Source organism: Chiloscyllium plagiosum, chromosome 31 (genome assembly GCF_004010195.1).
Source record: "Chiloscyllium plagiosum isolate BGI_BamShark_2017 chromosome 31, ASM401019v2, whole genome shotgun sequence".
NCBI classification, from domain to species: domain Eukaryota; kingdom Metazoa; phylum Chordata; class Chondrichthyes; order Orectolobiformes; family Hemiscylliidae; genus Chiloscyllium; species Chiloscyllium plagiosum.
The window spans coordinates 15661368-15681973 of NC_057740.1; the positions used below are offsets into that span (position 1 = coordinate 15661368).

Here is a 20606-nt window from a genome sequence, read left to right on the forward strand (position 1 = left end):
CTTGTTGGGCCGAAGGGCCTGTTTCCACACTGTAAGTAATCTAATCTAATCTAATCTAAACTTAATTTACATAGCTTCAAACTACACTATTATGAGCTGAAAATGTATTGCTTTTCCAGCAACACATTTTCAGCTCTGATCTCCAGCATCTGCAGTCCTCACTTTCTCCTACACTATTATGAGCTCCGTTTCACTTTTTTATTTCTCTAACCCCTCTCTCCCAGGGATTTTCTTATACATTACAATAATCTTGAGGGTGTATTGACTTTGGTATAAATCAATCCAAAAGTATACCACACCACTCTGGAATTCACTTTAATTCTCCTCAATGTTCCAAACGTTCTCCAGAGTAGGATTCTGTTGTAATCCTTCCATTTGTTTATTTTTTGGCTACCTGGATCTGTCAACGCTGGATGCTTCAGCTCCCTGCTCAGATATCCATTATTTTTCCACAGTTTTTCAAGTTAACTCTGACTGTATTCTGTTACAAGGCTTTTGGAGGACCACTGTAGATTTTTTTCCATGAGCTGCAAGCTAGAGTAAATCTTCTAACTACTTTTCCAAAATGAAATTGTAACAATCTCAGTAGAGACCAGTAACTTTTTAAAACAAAAAGATACCTGAAATCCCAGTTATTTACAAAAACCCATGAAGGCACAAAATTCCACAGTTTAAAACCAAAGAATTTTCATTATAAAATAGTTGAGCAAAACAGAATAAATATACTTAGCTAACCACCCATACTTTTAAATCCAGAATCAATGTAAATTAAATCTGTATTCACAGACAAATTGAAAAGATAAATTTTGCATTAACTGGCAGATATAACGAATAGCAATATCATTAGTTGACCTAGTAGTCCATTCAGCATACAAATCATCAATCTCAATTACCAAAGTCTTTCAAAACTCTGGAGATCACAGTGGGTCGGGCAGTATCCATATATAGAGAGAGAGAGAGTAATCTAACGTTTTGAATCTAAATGACTTCTCATCAGAGTCATCTAGAAACACGAGATTTCTCCCTCTCTCCCTCCCTCCCTCCCTCCCTCCCTCCCTCCCTCCATGGATGCTGCCTGACCTGCTGTGATCTCCAGCATTTGTTAGTTTTAACACAGATTCCAGCATCTGCAGTAATTTGCTCCTCTTTTGAAACTCTGCCTTCCTCATGAAAACTGTAGTTCCTATCCTTCTAGGAGCTAGTTTGCCCAACTGGCAACAACACTGTGTGAAGCAGTCTACCTAAAAAAACAAAGCAATGACTGCCTCTGTTTGTTCCCAAATTTAGCTACGACAACCCATATGTATAATGGTATGGCGTGCTTTCAGATTTTCTCAAACAAAAGTATGACTGAATTACCTTATGTTTAATGCTGCTGTTCTGTAACATATGAAGAACTCATTTTTCTAATGGAGTTTTACGACTCTTTCTCAAGACTCCTTTGGTCAACTACAAAACCCTGTGTTTACAAAGCTGCTTTCAGGTTTCTTTTGTTTGTAGACTATAGATATATATGGCAGAGCTTTAGGAGATGTAGAGTCACATGACGAGTAGCAATCTGGATAGAAAACTTTTTACAAAAGAAAAGCAGAGTAAGAATTAATCAATTTGTCAGATGGTGGGTATTAGTGATCAAGGATTATTGGCTTTTTGCAATTATGTTTGGACTTGAATTGAAGTACAAGTTCAACATAGATGACGCAAAATTGTTGGTTTTAGTAAATGTACAGGAAAACTGTGACAAACCTGATGCAAGGTAATACACTTTGGTGGGAAGAATGAGGAGGGCACATACTGTTTGAAGCGCTATGTCTAACTGGAGTCAAACAATCCTCTTAAAGGAGAAACGGATGGACATGTTTCTAATTACTTAATGTTATCCTTTACATTGGAAGAAGAGGTCAACATGCCAGACATTGCAAAAGAACCAATATTGATTCAGGGTCAGGAACTTTCTAAATTTGCTTAAGGAAAACCACAAAAATGAAGAGAAAAATGACAGTGACAGAGCCCCCACATCAAATGATTTCTGTAGAAAGTCTTATATCCTAATTTGCTAGAGACAGTATTATAAACAGAAGTGTATTGCTGATTAGGTAGACGAAGTTGTGGGAAATGAACTTTGATGTAGGCAAATGTGATGTCACCCATTTTGGACCTAAAAAGGTTAGAGCAGAACGGTTTCTAAATAGAGAATAGCCAGAAGCCATGGAGTCCAAAGAGACATGATGGAAGTAGTTGGGTGGGACAGTCCAAAGATCATTAAAATATTAAGAACTACAGAAAATAATTAAAAATGCAAGTGGAATACTTGCTTTTATGTTTGAGGATGGAGTACTAGTGCTTACTCTATGTATTATTGAAGGTGTGACATAATCTGCTATACAAAGCGCAGGTTATGTCACACCTTCAATAATACATATAGTCTGGGCGTCACATCTTAGGAAGTATCCATAGGCAGTGGATGTAATTCCAATTAGCTTTTTCAAATGGCATCTGGAATTGAAGAGTTAATTTACAAGGAGTGATTACATAAATAAGGATTCTATTCCTTGGAATTTCAATGGTTAAGAAACAAAACAACTTGATTAACTGCTCATTTACCACCTCAAGCATTCACTCCCTCTGTACTGTAACTGCTGCAAATGGATTTATTCAGCAGATTAATGAGGTTTCTTCAGCACCTTCCAGCCCTAAGCCTGGAAACAACTGCAGCAGCCATATAGGACCAGCACCACCTGCAAGTCAAAATTCTGGAAGACCCCACCTAACTTGTTTGTATCTACATAGCAATGAACTGTAGTGGTTTAAGAAAGCAGCCTATCCATCCTCTTCAACAGCAATTGGGAATGAGAAGTCGGGAATGAGAAGTCAGTGCTGACCTTGCCAGCAACATCCATGTTGTATGAATGTTTAAAGAAACAAAAAGTATGTTTGATGTTTCTATTCTTTAAGTGACCAGTTGTTTACAGGGTCTAACTGACATGTTTGTTTCAGATATCGATAAAGTTATGATAAATCTGAAAACTGAAGAGTTTGTCCTGGATGCATGGGTGTTACAGTCACTTCAGCAGCTCATACAGTGGGTTGGAGACTTTGTGCTATACCTTCTGGCTAGTTTGCCAAATCAAGTGAGTATAGTCCTAATATAGAGTGGCATACTTAAATATTTTTTATCAAAATAGAATTTATGCCAAGAAAGAGATCAAAACTTTTCAGAATCTTTCCCAAAGATTAAAGGCTGCATTGTTCAGTCCATCACCAACAATTTTGCATAAGTATTTCAGTTCTTTGAACAGGATGTTCGCAGTATCAATTTGATTCTCTTTCTAAGTGTTTGAGAAATTTCTGTCCTCAACAATCTCAGAGTACAGGCAACAATGAACAAGTGTGCCTTAGTCCAAAAGTGAAACTGTTCCTCCGATTAGGAAATGTGACAGAGGCTAACCGATAATGTGTTATTTTGCTACTTACAGTAAAAGTTACTCTGTAATGGGTACTGCATTGTTTTACTCATTTAATGCCAACTAATTCCAAATTTTGTCCCCATTTTGTTTTTAAAAATATTCTATTCTTTGCTATAGCAAGTCCATTGAAGAAGATATCAATTGCCTTTTTTTAAATTTGGTTTGATCCATCCATTAGATGAATATTGGATCAAGGTCACATGAACGTGATTGAGGAGCACTTATGTCCTGTTAAATTAGGCAGCTTCTGTTGCTTACCTTTTGCACTTCCTTTTTGGTTCCTATGATTATTTAATGGTGTTTTGGATAAGAATTCAATATTTTGAGTGCCTAAACAGAATACAAAATATGCCCACAAATAACATCTGGGGTTTGCACAAAATGTTTACAATCAGGCTACCTCTAACCATTATGTCCGAGGCATGAAACTTGAGGAATGCTGATCAGTGTACGAATATTTCTTGAGCATTTAGAAATGTGAGATTTTAGTTCCATTATTATGGCATAACGTACAATAATATTCATGGAAAAGGCAAGAGAATGGAAAGCAAGTAGTAAGATATTTGTGGTAGTTAGATTGAACAGTTACGTTGACCTGCTGCAGCTTGACTATATTTACTTAGTCAGAAAGAAATGTCAGTTTTTCCTCATTTTCCCCCCACACCTTTATTCCAGCAATTATATGACGAAGGAGAGTGAGTTTGCATAGAACATACATCACATACATATATTCAGCACAATTAAAGATGTGCACGTCAAGTGAATTGGCCATGCTAAATTGCCCGTAGTGTTAGGAAAAGGGGTAAATGTAGGGGAATGGGTGGGTTACGCTTCGGCGGGTCGGTGTGGACTTGTTGGGCCGAATCTAATCTAATCTAATCTAATCTAATCTAACCTTGCTAGTAATTATACTAAACGTGATTGTCTTCCTAACATTATCTGTGTACCCTTCTAATTTGTAACTACATCTATGACATTTGTCTCAACTACATTTGTAAATGTAAATGAGGCTGATCATGTCTGAATGTGATGGATTTGAAGCACCAATTAGTATATTCCTGTTCTTCTTTTCAAATGTATGTATATCTTTATTCAGACCACTTGATCTACAAGAACAATATACATTCATGTCATATTAGCTGCTTTTTGGTTAATCAGTTATCAGATTAAAAAAGCCAAAAGAACTGCAGATGCTGCAAGTCAGAAACAAAAACAATTTTGCTGGAAAACTCAGCAGGTCTGGCAGCATCTGTGGAGAGAAACCAGAGTTAATGTTTTGGGTCAGTGACACTTCTTCAGAACCGTTCCAAAGAAGGCTCACTGAACTCAAAACATTGACTCTGATTTCTCTCCACAGATGCTGTCAGACCTGCTGAGTTTTTCCAGCAACTTCTGTTATTGCTATTTAATCAGATCTCTCTTTTTGAGCTATTCCAGTGACTTCAAAACAATGAAGGACAAATGCAATCTTTCAGAAACCCTGCTGCTAATTGTGAATGAAAATTTCCCAGATGGTAGCATCCTGAGGGTTAGGAGGTTCTGCAGCTGTTGCTGAGCTTGTCTGAAATCATAGTTCACTGTGATAGAATAGGATTGAATCTGAAATGGAGGTAGTTATTTCCCATACAGCGATGTTTGCACAGCACAGCAGGGAAGGGAATGATACACAAAGATTACTAAGGCAGAATTAACTCTACACCACAAAAATAATAACAAAATAATTGGCAAGAATATATTTTGATCAAACAGTCCTTCTTCCGTACTTTGCTTCTTCAGAGTGTGGGTTAGTGTCGTACTGGTGTTACAATCTGTATTTTCAGGGTTCTCCAGTTCGGCCAGGATTTAGTTTCCTCAGAGATGGCACCTCGCTTGGAATGCTCAGAGAGCTAATGGTGGTGATCCGAATATGGGGTCTCCTTAAGCCTGGTTGTCTGCCAATATACACCGCGACATCCGACACCCAAGATAGCATGTCACTGCTCTTCCGACTGCTCACCAAACTCTGGCTCTGCTGTAAGTTCAAATTGTACACCTGGCATTTTCAAAACCATGGTGCTGGAAAAGCACAGTCAGTCAGGCTGCACCTGAGGAGCAGGAGAGTCGACGTTTTGAGTATGAACTCTTCATCAGGAATGAGGGGGTGGCCCAAGGGAGCTGAGATATAAGTAGGCGTGGGGCTGGGGGAAGGTAACTGGGAATGCAATAGGTAGATGAAGATACGAGGTGATGGCGATAGGTCGGAGAGGAGGGTGGAGCGGATAGGTAGGAAGGAAGATGGACAGGTAAGACAGTTCAAGAGGGCGGTGCTGAGTTGGAAAGTTGGATCTGGGATTTTGGGGGGGGGGGGTGAGGTGGAAGGTGTGGAGATGAGGAAACTGGTGAAATCGACATTGATTCCTTGCGATTGGAGGGTCCAAAGGTGGGAGATGAGGCGTTCTTCCTCCAGGCATTGGGTGGCTGGAGTTTTGAGGTGTAGGAGGCCCAGGATTCACATGTCCTTGGCGAAGTGGGGGGATGGGGGTGGAGTTGAAGTGTTCGGTCGAAGTGTGTTGGGGTTGTTTAGTGCTTGTGTCCCAGAGATGTTCTCTGAAACATTCTGCAAGTTGGCATCCTGTTTCCCCAATGTAGGGGAGACCACATCAAGAACAATGGACACAGTAGATGACGTTTGTGGAAATACAGGTAAATCTCTGTTGAATGTGAAAGGATCCCTTGCGGCCTTGGACGGAGGTGAGGAGAGTGGTGTGGGTGCAGGTTTTGCACTTCTTGCTGTGGCATGGGAAGGTGCTGGGAGTGGAGGGTGGGTTGTTGGGGGGCGTGGACCTAACAAGGGAGTTGCAGAGGGAGTGGTCTCTGCAGAATGCAGAGGGGTGGGGAGGGAAATATATTCCTGGTGGTGGGTTCTGTTTGTAGGTGGTGGAAATGGCGGAGGTTGATGGGGTGGAAGGTGAGGACCAGGAGTGTTCTGTGCTTTTTGCGATTGGAGGGGTGGGGGTCAAGGTCGGAAGTGTGGGAAGTGAATGAGATGCACTGGAGAGCATCGTTAACCATGTGGGAGTGGAAATTGCAATCCTTGAAGCAGGAGGCTATTTGGGATTTTCTATGGTGGAATTAGTCCTTCTGGAATTGCAACATCGAACTTTTTGTCCGCTGCCGCTGCCTCCTTTATCAATGCTTACCTTTTTCCATTAGGACTCTCACCCCAATCCATCTGGACACCCTGTACTGGTCTGTTACCCGCCCTCGATCTCTTCATCTCCAACTGCCACCATCACATTGTCTGCCTCAACCTGTCCACACCCCTCACCCACTCTGACCTCTCACCTTTGCAATGCACAGCCCTCCACTCCCTCCCCAACCTCACTATCAAGCCAGCAGACGAGAGGGGAGCAGTGGCAGTTTGGCACACCGACCTCTACACCACTGAAGCCAGGTGCCAACTCACAGACACCTCCTCCTACTGCCCCCTCAACCATGACCTCACCTCCCACCACCAAACCATCATCTTCCCGACTATCCACAACCTCCTCATCTCAGGGGATCTCCCGCCAACAACCTCCAACCTCATGGTCTGGGAACCCCACAGCGCCTGGTTTTACCTCCTACTCAAAATTTACAAACCTGATTGCACTGATCGACCTATCATCTCAGCTTGCTTCTACCCCACCAAACGTATCTCTGCATACCTTGACACCATCCTGTTCCCCTTGGTCCAGGATCTCCCCACGTATGTTTGGGACACCACTCACGCCCTTCACCTGCTCCGTGACTTTCATTTCCCTGGCCCCCAATGCCTCATCTTCACTTTGGACATCCAGTCCTTGTACAGATCCATCCGCCATGACGAAGGCCTCCAAACCGTCCTCTCCTGCCGGCCCTTCCACTGGCACACTCATTCAATTGACTGAACTGCTCCTCACCCTCAACATTTTCTCCTTCAAATCCTCCCATTACCTCCAAAGAAAAGGGGTAGCCATGGGCACCCCCATGGGACCCAGCAATACCTGCCTGTTCATTGGGTACGTGGAACAGTCCATCTTTTGCATCTAACCCAGCACCATTCCCCACCTTTTCCTCTGTTACATCGATGACTGTATCAGTGCCACCTCATGCTCCCACGAGGAGGTTGAACGGTTCATCAACTTCACTAACACCTTCCACCCAGACCTAAAGTTCACCTGGACCATCTCTGACACCTTCCTCCCCTTCCTGGACCTCTTCAGCTCCATTTCCGGTGACCGGCTCAACATTGACATCTACTTCAACCCACTGACACCCACAGCTACCTGGACTACACCACCTCCCAACATGTCTCCTGTAAAAATGCAATCCCCTACTCCCAATTCCTCCGCCTCCACCGCATCTGCTCCCAGGAAGACCAATTCCACCATAGAACATACAACATCCCAGATGACTTCCTTCCTTAATGACCGCAATTTCCTCTCCCACGTGGTCAGTGATGCCCGCCAGTACATCTCCTCCACTTCCCACACCTCCGTCCTTGAACCCCACTCCTCTGATCATACCAAGGACAGAACACCTCTAGTCCTCACTTTCCATCCCACCAACCTCTGGATACAAAGCATCATCCTACACCATTTCCGCCATCTACAAACAGAACCCACCACCAGGGATGTGTTTCCCTTCCCACCCCTATCTGCATTCTGCAGTGACCATTCCCTCTGTGACTCTCTTGTTAGGTCCAGGCCCCCCCCACCAACCCACCCTCCCCTGCCACTGCAAGAAATGCAAAACGTGCACCCACACCTCCCCCCTCACCTCCATCCAAGGCCATAAAGGATCCTTCCACATCCAACAAAGATTTACCTGTACTTCCACACACCGTCATCTACTGCGTGCATTGTTCTCAATGTGGTCTCCTCCACATTGGGGGAACAGGATGCCAACTTGCAGAACATTTCACAGAACATCTCTGGAACACACTGACTAAACAACCCCTGTGGCCGAACACTAACTCCTCCTCCCACTCCACCAAACTGTAGCCACCCAACGCATCATCTTTAGCCTTTGGACCCTCCAACCGCACAGGATCAATGTGGAGTTCACCAGTGTCTTCATTTCTCTCCCCCTCCCACCCCCACCTTATCCCAGATCCAATCTTCTAACTTGACTCCCATTTATCTCTCAGCCCCCTTGGGCCACCCTGCCATTCCTGATGAAGAGCTCATGCTCGAAACATCAATTCTCCTGCTCCTCAGATGCTGCCTCACTGGCTGTGCTTTTCCAGCACCGCATGTTTCGACTCTGATCTCCACCTTCTGCAGTCCTCGTTTTCTTCCAGCTGGCATTTTCATCCAGGTTTAGTCAGTTTGTTTCTAAAGGGGGTAGAGGCAAATTGCATATATTATTTAGATAAGATTGTGTTGAAGTTGGTGATCATCTGTAAATATTAGATCAAAGTAATCCTTTATGTTCCAATCAAATTAATATTTGAAAGTAAAGGAGGCAGAAAACATGAAGCAATTTGCTGGACGTGTTATGTGGGTGATGTTTGAATTGATCATTAAGGAGGTTTGGGCACTTGGGGAAACTGAAGGTAACAAAGAAAAGTCAGGATGGATTTGTGAAAATGAAATGGTGTTTAACCGATTTATTGGAATTTTTCAAGGCATAGCATAGTGTAGTTGTGGATAAAGGAGAGACATTGATGTACTATACTTTGATGTCCAGAAGGCATTTGACAAAGTTCCACATGAGATTATTATGCAAATCAGGATCTCATGATGTAGGGGATTACATAGTAGCATGAATAGAAGATTGACTAGCTGGTGGAAAACAGAGTATGTATAAACTGTTCTTTATCAGTTTAGCAGGGTGTGACAGATTCCTGCAGGTATCTGTGCTGCCCTCTGGTTTTTCACAATATATATCAATGATTTAGATGAACACATTAATGACATGGTAGCTAAATTTGCTGATGACAGAAGGTACATAGAAAAGCATCTTGTGAAGTTGTGAAAAAATTGATGCAAACCATTACAACCAGATTAAAGTGAGTGGGCAAAGATCTGGCATATGGAATATAGTGTGGTATAATGTGAAGTTGCTCGCTTTGACAAGAAGAATAAAAAAGCAATATTATTTAATTGGAGAATGACAGCAGCATTCCAAGTTGCAGGAGCTAGTAGATCTAATTCACATCACTAAGTTAGTATAGAGGTACAGTAAATGATTAAGAAACATAATAGGATGTTATACTTTATCAAAAGATGAATTGAACTTAAAATTAGGGGTGTTATGCTTCAGTTATACAGGGTATTGATGAGACCACATATCAAATGCTATGTGTAGTTTCCATCTCCTTATTTAGAAAAGACGTAAATACGTTGTAGGTGGTGGTTTAGAGAAGTTTTATTAGTTTGATACCTGGAATAGATAGGTTGTCTTATGAGGCAATATTGAACTGCCTGAGTTTGATTTCTTTGGATTTAAAAGAAGAAGGGAGGGATTATTTGATTTAGGTTTATAACATCCTAAACTATTGTGGTGTAAAATTATGTCCCAATACATGTGTGAATCATAATGTAACACATGTTTTAAAACAACTATCTTGACAAGATGCATGGGGAAAGGCTGTTTATTCTTGCAGAACAGGATTGATAAGATCCTGACTGATCAGGATTCCACTTTCCCTTAAATCCCAGTAACCCTAGATTTGTTTTCCTAACAAGGATCTACCCACCTCTCTCTTTAAAAATTCAATGACCCTATCTCCTCCACCTTCTGAGTTGAGGTCACGATTAGTGATTATTTTTAAAATGGAAGTAGGTTGATTCCCTTGTCTAAAAAGAATCTAATGTTATCAGGCATGGATGGGAATCTGGATTTCAGAAACAAACTGATCAGCCATGACCTTATTGCATGATGGAGGGGCCTTGAAGGGTTGAGTGGTAATCTTCTGTTCAGTTCATACATTAGTCCGTAAAGTAAGACAATCCAATTCAGAAAATTTCTCCCTGCCATTTTAATCCAGAAAGCTGTTGAATAATTTTGATCAGCTACTTAAGTAACGGACTGCCTCAGTGTATTCAGTTGTGTTATGTCCTGTAGTACTACAGTTTCAGAATGTGTTTTGCTGGATTTATTTCAAGTTTTACTATTAAAAATTACTCCCTTTCGGTGTATTTTTTTAAATAAGTAAACTGGAACCTTTTTGTTAAACTTATGGATGCTCACATCTCCTTATGTGTTAGAAAATGGCAAACTAATTGTGGCATATTGTTTCCCCCAAGAGAATATTAATTTGCAGTCCTGACTGTAGAAATAACTGAGTCTGTAACACAATACTGAAATAAATTCTAGCATTCAGGAATAAAGCATTATGTCGGGATTAGGTCTTGGGTTAGCTTTATCTCTATTGATTAATTTGTGAAATATTCCTTGCCGTTTACTTAAAACAAAAGTTCTGAAGTTTGAGTGATAGTGATTTAACATGATACTTTAGCATTGCATGTCCTTAGCTTGATTCCCACTCAGACTAATATAATAGGTTTGTAAGGGTGCTACTATGTGAGCTGGATCCGTGTACCTCCTAAAAATGGCTCACAGCACAAGAGACAGCACACAGGAAATTTGATATGAGTCAAAGAAAAATTGTTATATGGAAAGTGGTCTTCTGAAGTTGAACTGAAGTCACATTATTGGGATATAGTTAGAGCATCTAGCCATAAATCTAAGTCTGAAACTTTTTAAAAACACAATTAATTTGCTTCACCACATTTTAAAATTTTAAGACTAGAACTCAGTAAGTGTAAATTGAACATAAGAAATAGAAGCAGAAGGAGAACATTAATCTCTTAAACCCTATCCTACTATTCTATAACAGCTGATGTTACCCTAGGTCTCAACTCCTCTATTTCAATACTTTGTGATTGAGCATCTACAACTCTGGGTTAGAGAATTCCAGACATTCAGTATCCTCTGAGCAAATAAATTCTTCTGCATCTCAGCTACAAAATAAAGGGTCATTTGTTTAAACTATGTCCCCTAGTCTAAGATTTCCCCTACTAAAGGAAACAAAAGTCTGAAATAGATATGTGCAGGGGGCACATACGATCGCTGACCTAACACATGAAGGATTAGAAATGGTGATCAATAATATAAATTCTTGCTAACTTTGTTTATTACTGAGCTTTGTAATTTTAATATTCAAAAAGGAAGATTCTCATATCTACGAGCTTTCGTTGTCTTGCTAGTTGGCTATTACTTTGGATCTGAGGGATGCTTTTCAATGGGTGCATTAGTTAATGTCCAGTCTTTTACAAAGGACAGAATATGATTAAGTTGAAACATTATTGGGACTGCAGTAGCTAAGATTAAAGTCTGCCACCTGATGGAGGGTGTATAGCTACTCAGAAGGAAAAAATAATATTTCCTTCATTTGCTGTTTATAAAGTTTTTTTCTTTTTTTTCTGTACTTAGCATTCAATATTATTTAATATTGTAAATGTTGAATGCCCAAGAAACCAAACTTGCAGCTTAATAAATAATATAAAGTTGCTTTTTGTAAAGTCTAATGCTTCTCGCAATGCTTTTTTCAGGTAGAGATGAAAATCATATAACTGAACCTGATGACAATCTGATTGATGAATGTTGTCTGCTTCCCAGCCAACTGCTTGTTCCCAGCATGGACTGGTTGCCAGTGAATGATGGAATTATTGGCAAATTACAGAGTAAACAGCTGTTAAAACTGCAGTTTGGAAAGCCGATCAGTGTACCCAGTCACTTTGCAACCTCTCAGCTAGATATTTTTGCAAGGTAATTTTCCTATTTTGCTTTTTAATGCTCACCTAGTTGTTCTTACCATGCTGAGTTTGCTTTAATGCCATTATGAATAGTTTTACAAGCTCCTGTATTAATGTGTATAAATGCACTAACACTGATGACATTTATTTGAGAATGAACTTCTGACTTTCTGTTGAAAAATGTTTTCTTATTTGTCTGTTGTACTGCATGTCAATTTAAGAGCTGCCATAGCTAAATATTGGGCTGCCTTCAGGAAAGACTCCGAAATAGCACTGATAGTCAACAAGCCTTAGTATTGTAAACATTTTCCTTGATTTAATATTGTTATTGAAGTTTGGAAATGAACATCCTCTAGGATGCTTGGTTGAGATTCCAGAATGAAATCTTGTATTCCTTACATGTGCTCAGTCCAAATTCTCAGCATGGCGAGGAGGATGGAGAGTACTAAATGAGCTTAATAACTGAACGATTCTTTGCTGCAGTCATAGACCTGTGTCCAGGATGTTGGGCAGCCAGCTCCAGTAAGCTCCATATGAATAAATACAATCCTGTTCAGAATAAATACTGAATAATTTCTGCTGTCAGCCCAAGCAAAAAGCTGAAGCACCATAACAGATTTAAACTTTGTTTTCCCACTAATTGGAATGCATGTAAATAAACCCCACTGTATTACTCTGTCATAATAATTCCTTGTCATTATACCTGATATGCTTTCAAATTCATGTTACATGCAGATCACCAGGGTATCAGAAAATGGACAACTTAAGGAGACTTAGTTTAGGAGTCTGTCCAACTGAAGAAACCAAATCCTGTACTAGGTAAGCAGCAAAAAAATGAAAAGGCAATTTATGTAAGAGTTTACCTGTACAGCTGAACACCAGTGATGGGTTTTCATAGATCCAGCTGCTTCATTTGTCAGAATTCTTTTTTTGTGATGATAAGTATAAGTATTAAGTTGACCACAAAATCTCCCCACATTGCTCTAACTGTGAATCTGTCTACAGAGAAACCTCGATTATCCGAATACCAATTATCCAAAAATCGGATTATCCAAAGGAGATGTCGAGGTCCCGACAGAAATGTAACATCAAAGACATGTGTCCAACACTGATCGTGTTTTTTGTTTACAGTGATTAAAAGTGCTGCCAAGAACAGTCCTGGACTGATGGGAGCACAGGCACCGTCTATAAATGACTGTCTGTCTCTCTCTCTCTTGTACCCTAAACCCCGCTTCCCTAGATAATCTCTCCAACATTGTCCTGTACAGGGCAAAGGTGGAACCTGTCAAAGAACTTGTGTGTTTATGCTATTTGGAGACTCACCCTCCAAAAGGCAGCAGCAGCAGCAGTCTTGTTGTTGGTGTCCAGTCTGACTGCTCCAGTGAGGGGATGGGGTTGGGGAGCGAGGTTATACCTATTCAGGTATAACCTCTGGAGGTAATGCCTATTCAGCAAAAGTACTGCCATTTGTATGAAATATATGTTTAACCTGGAGTTTGATGTCTAAGGGTTAGATTGGAATGACTGAATTCTTTTTTTTTCTTTCAAACAGATGTGGGTGTAACACCATGTTGAAATCACCAAACAAGTCGACTGCAGTTAAACAATGGGAGCAACGGTGGATTAAGAACTGTTTGTGCGGAGGGCTATGGCGCAAAGTGTCCATTAGTCTGTCCTGAATAATCTTTGTTATAAGGATAAGACAAAATATGCATTCGAAGATATCAGTTGGAAAGTATATATTGCCTCTAATTCTCACCAAAAAACTGAGTTTTGATAGAATTTTTATTATAATAAATGAACTTGTTTCATAGAACGCTTAGTTTTCTTGGCTATTTTTCTGATTTTTATTTCATTAGTCCAAATATAAACAAATGAGCTGACCTCCAGAAGGAAATGAGGGTTACTGCCTTGGGCAAACCTCTCCACTGGTTGGAGTCTTACTTGAAGTAAAGGAAGATGGTTGTGGTGGTTGGATATCACTCATCTCAACTCCAGGACAGCATTGCAGAAGTTCCAGAAGGTAGTATCCTAAGCCAAACCATCTTTAGCTAGTTAATTCAACAATTAATTTCTCTTTATCATAAGGTCAGAAGTGGGGATGTTTGCTGATGTTATGAGTTTTGAACATTGCTTCAGCATCTCAAGAAATTATACAATCCCTGTCAATTGTGGTAGCAGTGTGTACCATCTACAAGATTCACTGCAACAACTCAGCAAGGCTGCTTAGACCTTGCCTTCCAAACCTGTGATCTCAATGACTTAGAATAATAGATTTCTTATTCTTCTAATCAACCTACTCAGAGATGTTATAACAAACTTCTGGAGCAAGTGGGACTTGAACCTGGGCCTCTTGGTCCAGGGTAGGGACATGGCCAATGCACCATAAGAGGGCCATCATAACAATTAATAATAACTAAATATTAAAATTAAACTCTCCGGATGAAGTTTTAATTGACCAGGTTTCATCTAGTGGCAGAAGAAGTTGGTCAATGTTAGCAGAATTATATTGATCAACCTCTAACACTGGTGTAGCCCAGAGCACCTGTATAGGTTCTGAACAACCAGAATAAAGTGGACACTAGAGATTTTAAAGGTAAGGCAGAGGGTGGGAATAGGAGCTGGAAAAATTATGGTTGAAAATGTGATGAAAGAAGACTGATGGCAGGAATTAGAGAAAGATCTGGGGAACTGGATGTAAGTGTGTAAACATGAGTGAAAGGTTTTAAGAGCAGGAAGGCCATTTGGCACATCTATATTAAACTGAAATTCACAATAGTGACTTATACTGTCACTAATTTATTAGTTAAGCAAAACAACAGTAACTGAGCCAGCTTTAAATAGGCCTTTCTTGTACTTGGTACTTAATTTTTCAGCTACTTTGGGGCAAGTATTTGTCCTTTGTCTTCGTACTGATATGGCTTTATTATTTATTTTGTTGCTGATTATTTATTTTGTTATGAAGATGTGGGTATACTCTACCCTTTTTAAGAGAGTTAAAAGCAACAGAACTACTGACAGAACCAAGTGTTCTGAAAGAAATATAATGTAACATTTGGTTGAACAACTCGATTAGCTGGTTGCCTGGAAATGACAAAACAGATTTGAATTAGGCCAATCAGTTTAAACTATATCCGGAACATACCAATTCCAATCCAGTTTGAATTTAGTATATTGACATTCTTAAAAGCCAATGACACTGTCCGATGCTTTGGGGGTATAAGACCAGGGGAAATTGAACAGTCGAGAGGAGAACTGCCAAGCCCCAATATGTAAAAAGACTGCCTGAAAAATAGCGCTCTTAAAAGGTACCTTTATCGATCAGTAACCTGTGAAGCAGAAACCCCTAAGAAGAAAAGAAAGACCAGAATTCAGAGAAAACAAAAGCTGCCTGGTTTTGAGATAAATTTTGATTTGTAAATCATAATCGGGAGTTTTATCAGACTAATATTATAGAAGGGAAGGTAACAGATAGGTTAGAGTAAGGAATTGTAAATAGTTGTTAGTTAATTATTCCCGGTTATACTTTATTTCTAAAAGTTCTTAGTTTTTACTTGGTCTATGGAATTTTCACAGATCACTGCACAGGATAAATCTTTTCTATGTTGCTGGTTTTAAATTAAGCAGGAGAGTTTACCCATGTCGTGACAGTTTGGTGGCCAATCCGGGACTTAAATAAAACTTAGGTGAGTTGATTTGTTTAATTTCGGTGACTTGCAGTTGACTAAAATGAGAGAAATGGCTCTTAAAATTGCTAAAGAGGTTCTAGAATTTTAAGATGATTCTCAACTTTGCCAAGAAAGTTTAGAAGGAAACAAAAAGGACATACTTTTAGAATTAACAAATAAGTTAGATTTGGTTTTAACTAAGGACAACAGTAAAGCTGAAATTGTAAACGAACTACTCAAACAGTTAGGTGTATTAGAGAAACAGACAAGTGCAGCAGAGGCAGAAAAACGTAAATTACAATTGAGGAAAATGGAGTTGGATAAACAAAGGGAAAAAGAATGAGGAAAGAGAGAAACAGAAGGTTCAAACCAGTCACTGATAGTAAGAGATGTGCGAATATGCACTCTTTCTGATCTGTTACCTGAGAGTGTGGTAATTTATGGGATAGATGGACAGAAATTTAGCATTCCCCGAGTGTAAGATCAGGTTGGAGTGCCACCTCAAGACTAGGGAAGTTACAGTGGGTGTGATTGACAGTGTGTCAGTTCCAGGAATTCAGTTTGTTCTTTGGAATGATTTAGCAGAATCCAAGGTGGGAGTGATACCCCTTGTTGTGGAGAAGCTCTAGGAAGACTGAGAAACTGAGGAATCAAAACGGACATATCCTGGTATTTTCCCAGATTGTGTGGTAACCAGATCCTACTATCATGTTTGTTCTTTGGAATGATTTAGCAGAATCCAAGGTGGGAGTGATACCCCTTGTTGTGGAGAAGCTCTAGGAAGACTGAGAAACTGAGGAATCAAAACAGACATATCCTGGTGTTTTCCCAGATTGTGTGGTAACCAGATCCTACTATCATAAAAGTCACAGCACAAAGTGAAAGTTAAAAAGAAAGATGAAGGAGTTGAGGTTCAGTTAGCAGATACCCTGTTTGATGTAAAGGCAGAGGGTCAGATAGAAGTGTTTAGTCTTGAATGGCTAAGAGACTTGCAACAGCAAGACAAGGTGATAAAAGATACATATGTGGATGCGTACTCTGAAAAGGAGGCAGATAATATTCTCAAAGGTTGTTACCTAAAAGGTAAGATCCTAAGGTGGAAATGGAGACCACAGCAGGTTAGTGCAGAGGAGAAATGGGACAAAGTGCACTGGCTTGTGTTGCTGGTAGCATACAGACAGGAAGTGTTATGGTTGGTGCATGAACTACCTGTAGGAAGTCACCTAGGTGTAACAAAGGCCAAGGTACAAAAACATTTTTTTGACCTGGAATGCACAAGGATGTGGTTAACTTTTGCCGTACATGTCATACTTGCCAAATAGTAGGTAAGCCACAGCCAGTGAGAAAACCAACACTGTTGTTGCCAATTCACGCACTTGAAGGACCTTTCAGGCGGGTTATAATTGATTGTGTAGGTCCCCTCCCGAGAACTAAAAGTGGGAACCAGTACTTGTTAACTATAATTGATGTGTCAACCAGATTTTTGGAGGCAGTTCCATCACTGGATATCAAGGATAAAAGAGTAGTAGAGGAGTTAGTAGCTTTCTTCACATGTTATGGGCTACCCAGAGGGATTCAGTTGGTGCTAAGCTGTTTAAGAAGGTTATGGATAGCTTAGGTATACAGCACTTTAAATCCAGTGTGTATCATCCTGAATCCCAGGGAGCTTTAGAAAGGTAGCATCAGACCTTGAAGACCATGTTGAGAGCATACATCAGGACTACCCGAATGATAGGGATAAAGGTATCCCATTTGTATTGTTTGCCATTAGAGATGCCCCAAATGGATCTACTCGGTTCACTCTCTTTGAAGTGAGAGGCCCTTTGAAATGAATGAAAGAAAAATTGACAGGACCAAAGTTGGACATCATGTATCGGAAGTGAGGGAGAGACTAAATCGAGTAGGTGAGTTAGCTAAACAGCACCTAAAGAGAGCACAGTGTAGAATGAAGCAAGTGGCAGATAAAGGCTCTGAGACTCAGACATTTTCCCAACGGGATAACGTGTTAGTACTCTTACCAGTGATAGGCGATCCCTTCAAAGTCAGGTTTAGTGGTCCCTATCAAATTGAGAAAAAGTTGTGTCAGGTGAACTATCTAGTAAAGATGCCAGATGGGGGGGAGAAAAGGTATCGGGTATGTCACGTGAACATGTTAAAACCATGTTATACTAGAGAGAAAGAACTGGAGAAAAAGGTGTTAGTTACTGCCCCACAGAGTGAGGAATCAAATCCAGATGACGTGGAATTTGAGGTGCCTCGAAATAGATTAAAAAATGAAGTCCTTGAGGAGTGGGATAGGTTAGTAAGTGATCTGTCTCAGGAGCAAAGAACACAGTTGAAAGATTTGTTACTGCAGTGTAAGAACATATGTAAGAATCAGATGGGGAGGACTAATGCTATTGTACATGAAGTAGATGTAGGCAATACTGCTCCTGTAAAATAAAATCCCTATCTCTTTAATTCTTTTAAAGCCAGACAGGTCCAGGTGGAGGTGGAGGCCATGCTCGATGAGGATGACATTGAACCAAGCCAGAGCAAATGGAGTTCGTCTATCGTCTTAGTTCCCAAACCAGACTGGATTCAGTGATTTTGTGTGGATTATCAGAAGGTCAACGCCGTTACAAAATCTGACTCCTATCCAATTCCTAGATTGTAACAATAAAGACTGTAACAAGAAAGTCAGACAAGCCAATTACATCACCAAGTTGAACTTAATATGTGTTACTGGCAGGTACCTTTATCAGAGTCGGCAAAATAAATTTCTGCGTTTGAAACCCCAAATGGGCTATATCAGTTTAAAGTGATGCCCTTTGGATGAAGAATGAACCCGCCACATTCCAAAGACTCATGAACAGATTTGTGGCTGGGTTAACAAACTGTGCAGTCTATTTGGACAATGTAGAGATCTTTAGAAAGATCACATGGAACAGTTGGCAGAGCTCTTTAAATAACTACGAGAAGCAAAACTGGTGATAACTTAAATAAAACAGAATTTGCAAAAGCAGAGGTGACGTTCTTGGGACATCAGTTATGGAAGGTTAACCCCACAGAATGCAAAGACGAAGGCCATTGAGGAATTTTCATGACCAACCGCGAAGAGGTGCGCTGATTCTTAGGACTCAGCGGATTCTACCAGAAGTTTGTTCCAAACTTGGTGAAAAAGAACACAGTTTTGGTGGACGGAACAATATCAGGAGGCATTCGACCATTTGAAAGCTATATTAACCAATAAACCAGTTTTAGCTACACCAAACTTTTCAAAACCTTTTAACGTCGCCATCGATGCTAGTGACATAGGAGTTGGGGCTGTATTCCTACAGGAAGATGAGGAGGGGATTGAACTGCCAGTTGGCCTTACAACATTTTAATGTGTATGTCATGAACAATGTGTCTGAGACTGTTGTATACACTGACCACAATCCGCTTACATTCTTAGAAAGCTTTATAGACAAGAATGAGAGACTATTTGGGGTCTTATGTAACAGACTTTTCACTTAAAAATCATTCAAGTTGTGGGTTAGAAGAATGTAATCGCAGATGCATTATCGCGAACTTAACTGAGAGTTTAGATGAGATTTGTCTTTATTTAATGCATACAGGTATTTGGGAAGAAGTTAAGGTAAACTTTTATTAAAGTTATCTGTATGTTAGGGTAATGTGTTTAAAAAGTAGAGAAAAAATGAAGCCATCTTTTCATGATGATGGTTCTTTTTTTCTTAAGGGTGGAGGTGTTATGAAGATGTGGGTATAGTGTACCTTTTAAGAGAGTTAAAAGCAACAGAACTACCTAACAGAACCAAGTGTTCTGAAAAGAAATATAATCTAACATTTGGTCTAAAAACGTGGTTACCTGGTTGCCTGCAAATGACAAAACAGATTTGAATTAGGCAAATCAGTTTAAAGTATATCCCCAAAAATACCAAACTCCAATCCAGTATGAATTTAGTATATTGTCATTCTTAAAAGCCAATGATACAATCTGATGCTTGGAGGGGGGGGGGGTATAAGACCAGGGAAAATTGAACAGTTGAGAGGAGAACTGCCAAGCCCCAATATGTAAAAAGACTGCCTGAAAAATCACCCTCTTAAAAGGTACCTTTATCGATCAGTAGCCTATGAAGCAGAAACCCCTAAGAAGAAAAAGAAGACCAGAATTCAGAGAAAACGAAAGCTGCCTGCTTTTGAAATAAAAAGTTTTGTTTTGTAAATCATAATCAGGAGTTTTATCAGACTAGTATTATAGAAGGGAAGGTAACAGGTTAGAGTAAGAAATTGTAAATAGTTGTTAGTTAATTATTCCCTGTTATACTTTATTTCTTAAAGTTGTTCATTTTTAATTTAACTAGTTCTTGGTCATAGAGTCATAGAGATTTACAGCATGGAAACAGAACCTTCAGTCCAACCTGTCCACGCCGACCAGACATCCCAACCCAATCTAGTCCCACCTGCCAGCACCCAGCCCATATCCCTCCAAACCCTTCCTATTCCTATACCCATCCAAATGCCTCTTAAATGTTGCAATTGTACCATCCTCCACCACATCCTCTGGCAGCTCATTCCATACACGCACCACCCTCTGTGTGAAAAAGTTGCCCCTTAGGTCTCTTTTATATCTTTCCCGTCTCACCCTAAACCTATGCCCTCTAGTTCTGGACTCCCCGATCCCAGGAAAAAGACTTTGTCTATTTATCCTATCCATGCCCCTC

General features: G+C 40.1%; 1 protein-coding gene across 1 annotated transcript in view; it reads left to right on the forward strand.

Moving 5' to 3' along the window:
* The window catches only part of med16 (mediator complex subunit 16), a 33472-nt gene extending 19424 nt beyond the window's left edge, over positions 1-14048 (forward strand). The window contains exons 10-14 of the mRNA XM_043721030.1: positions 2998-3131; positions 5288-5480; positions 12029-12245; positions 12968-13051; positions 13785-14048. Of these exons, the coding sequence (XP_043576965.1) occupies positions 2998-3131; positions 5288-5480; positions 12029-12245; positions 12968-13051; positions 13785-13911 (755 nt within the window). The 3' untranslated portion in view covers positions 13912-14048. The remainder of the gene's footprint in view (positions 1-2997; positions 3132-5287; positions 5481-12028; positions 12246-12967; positions 13052-13784) is intronic.
* The last annotated feature ends 6558 nt before the right edge of the window (positions 14049-20606 follow it).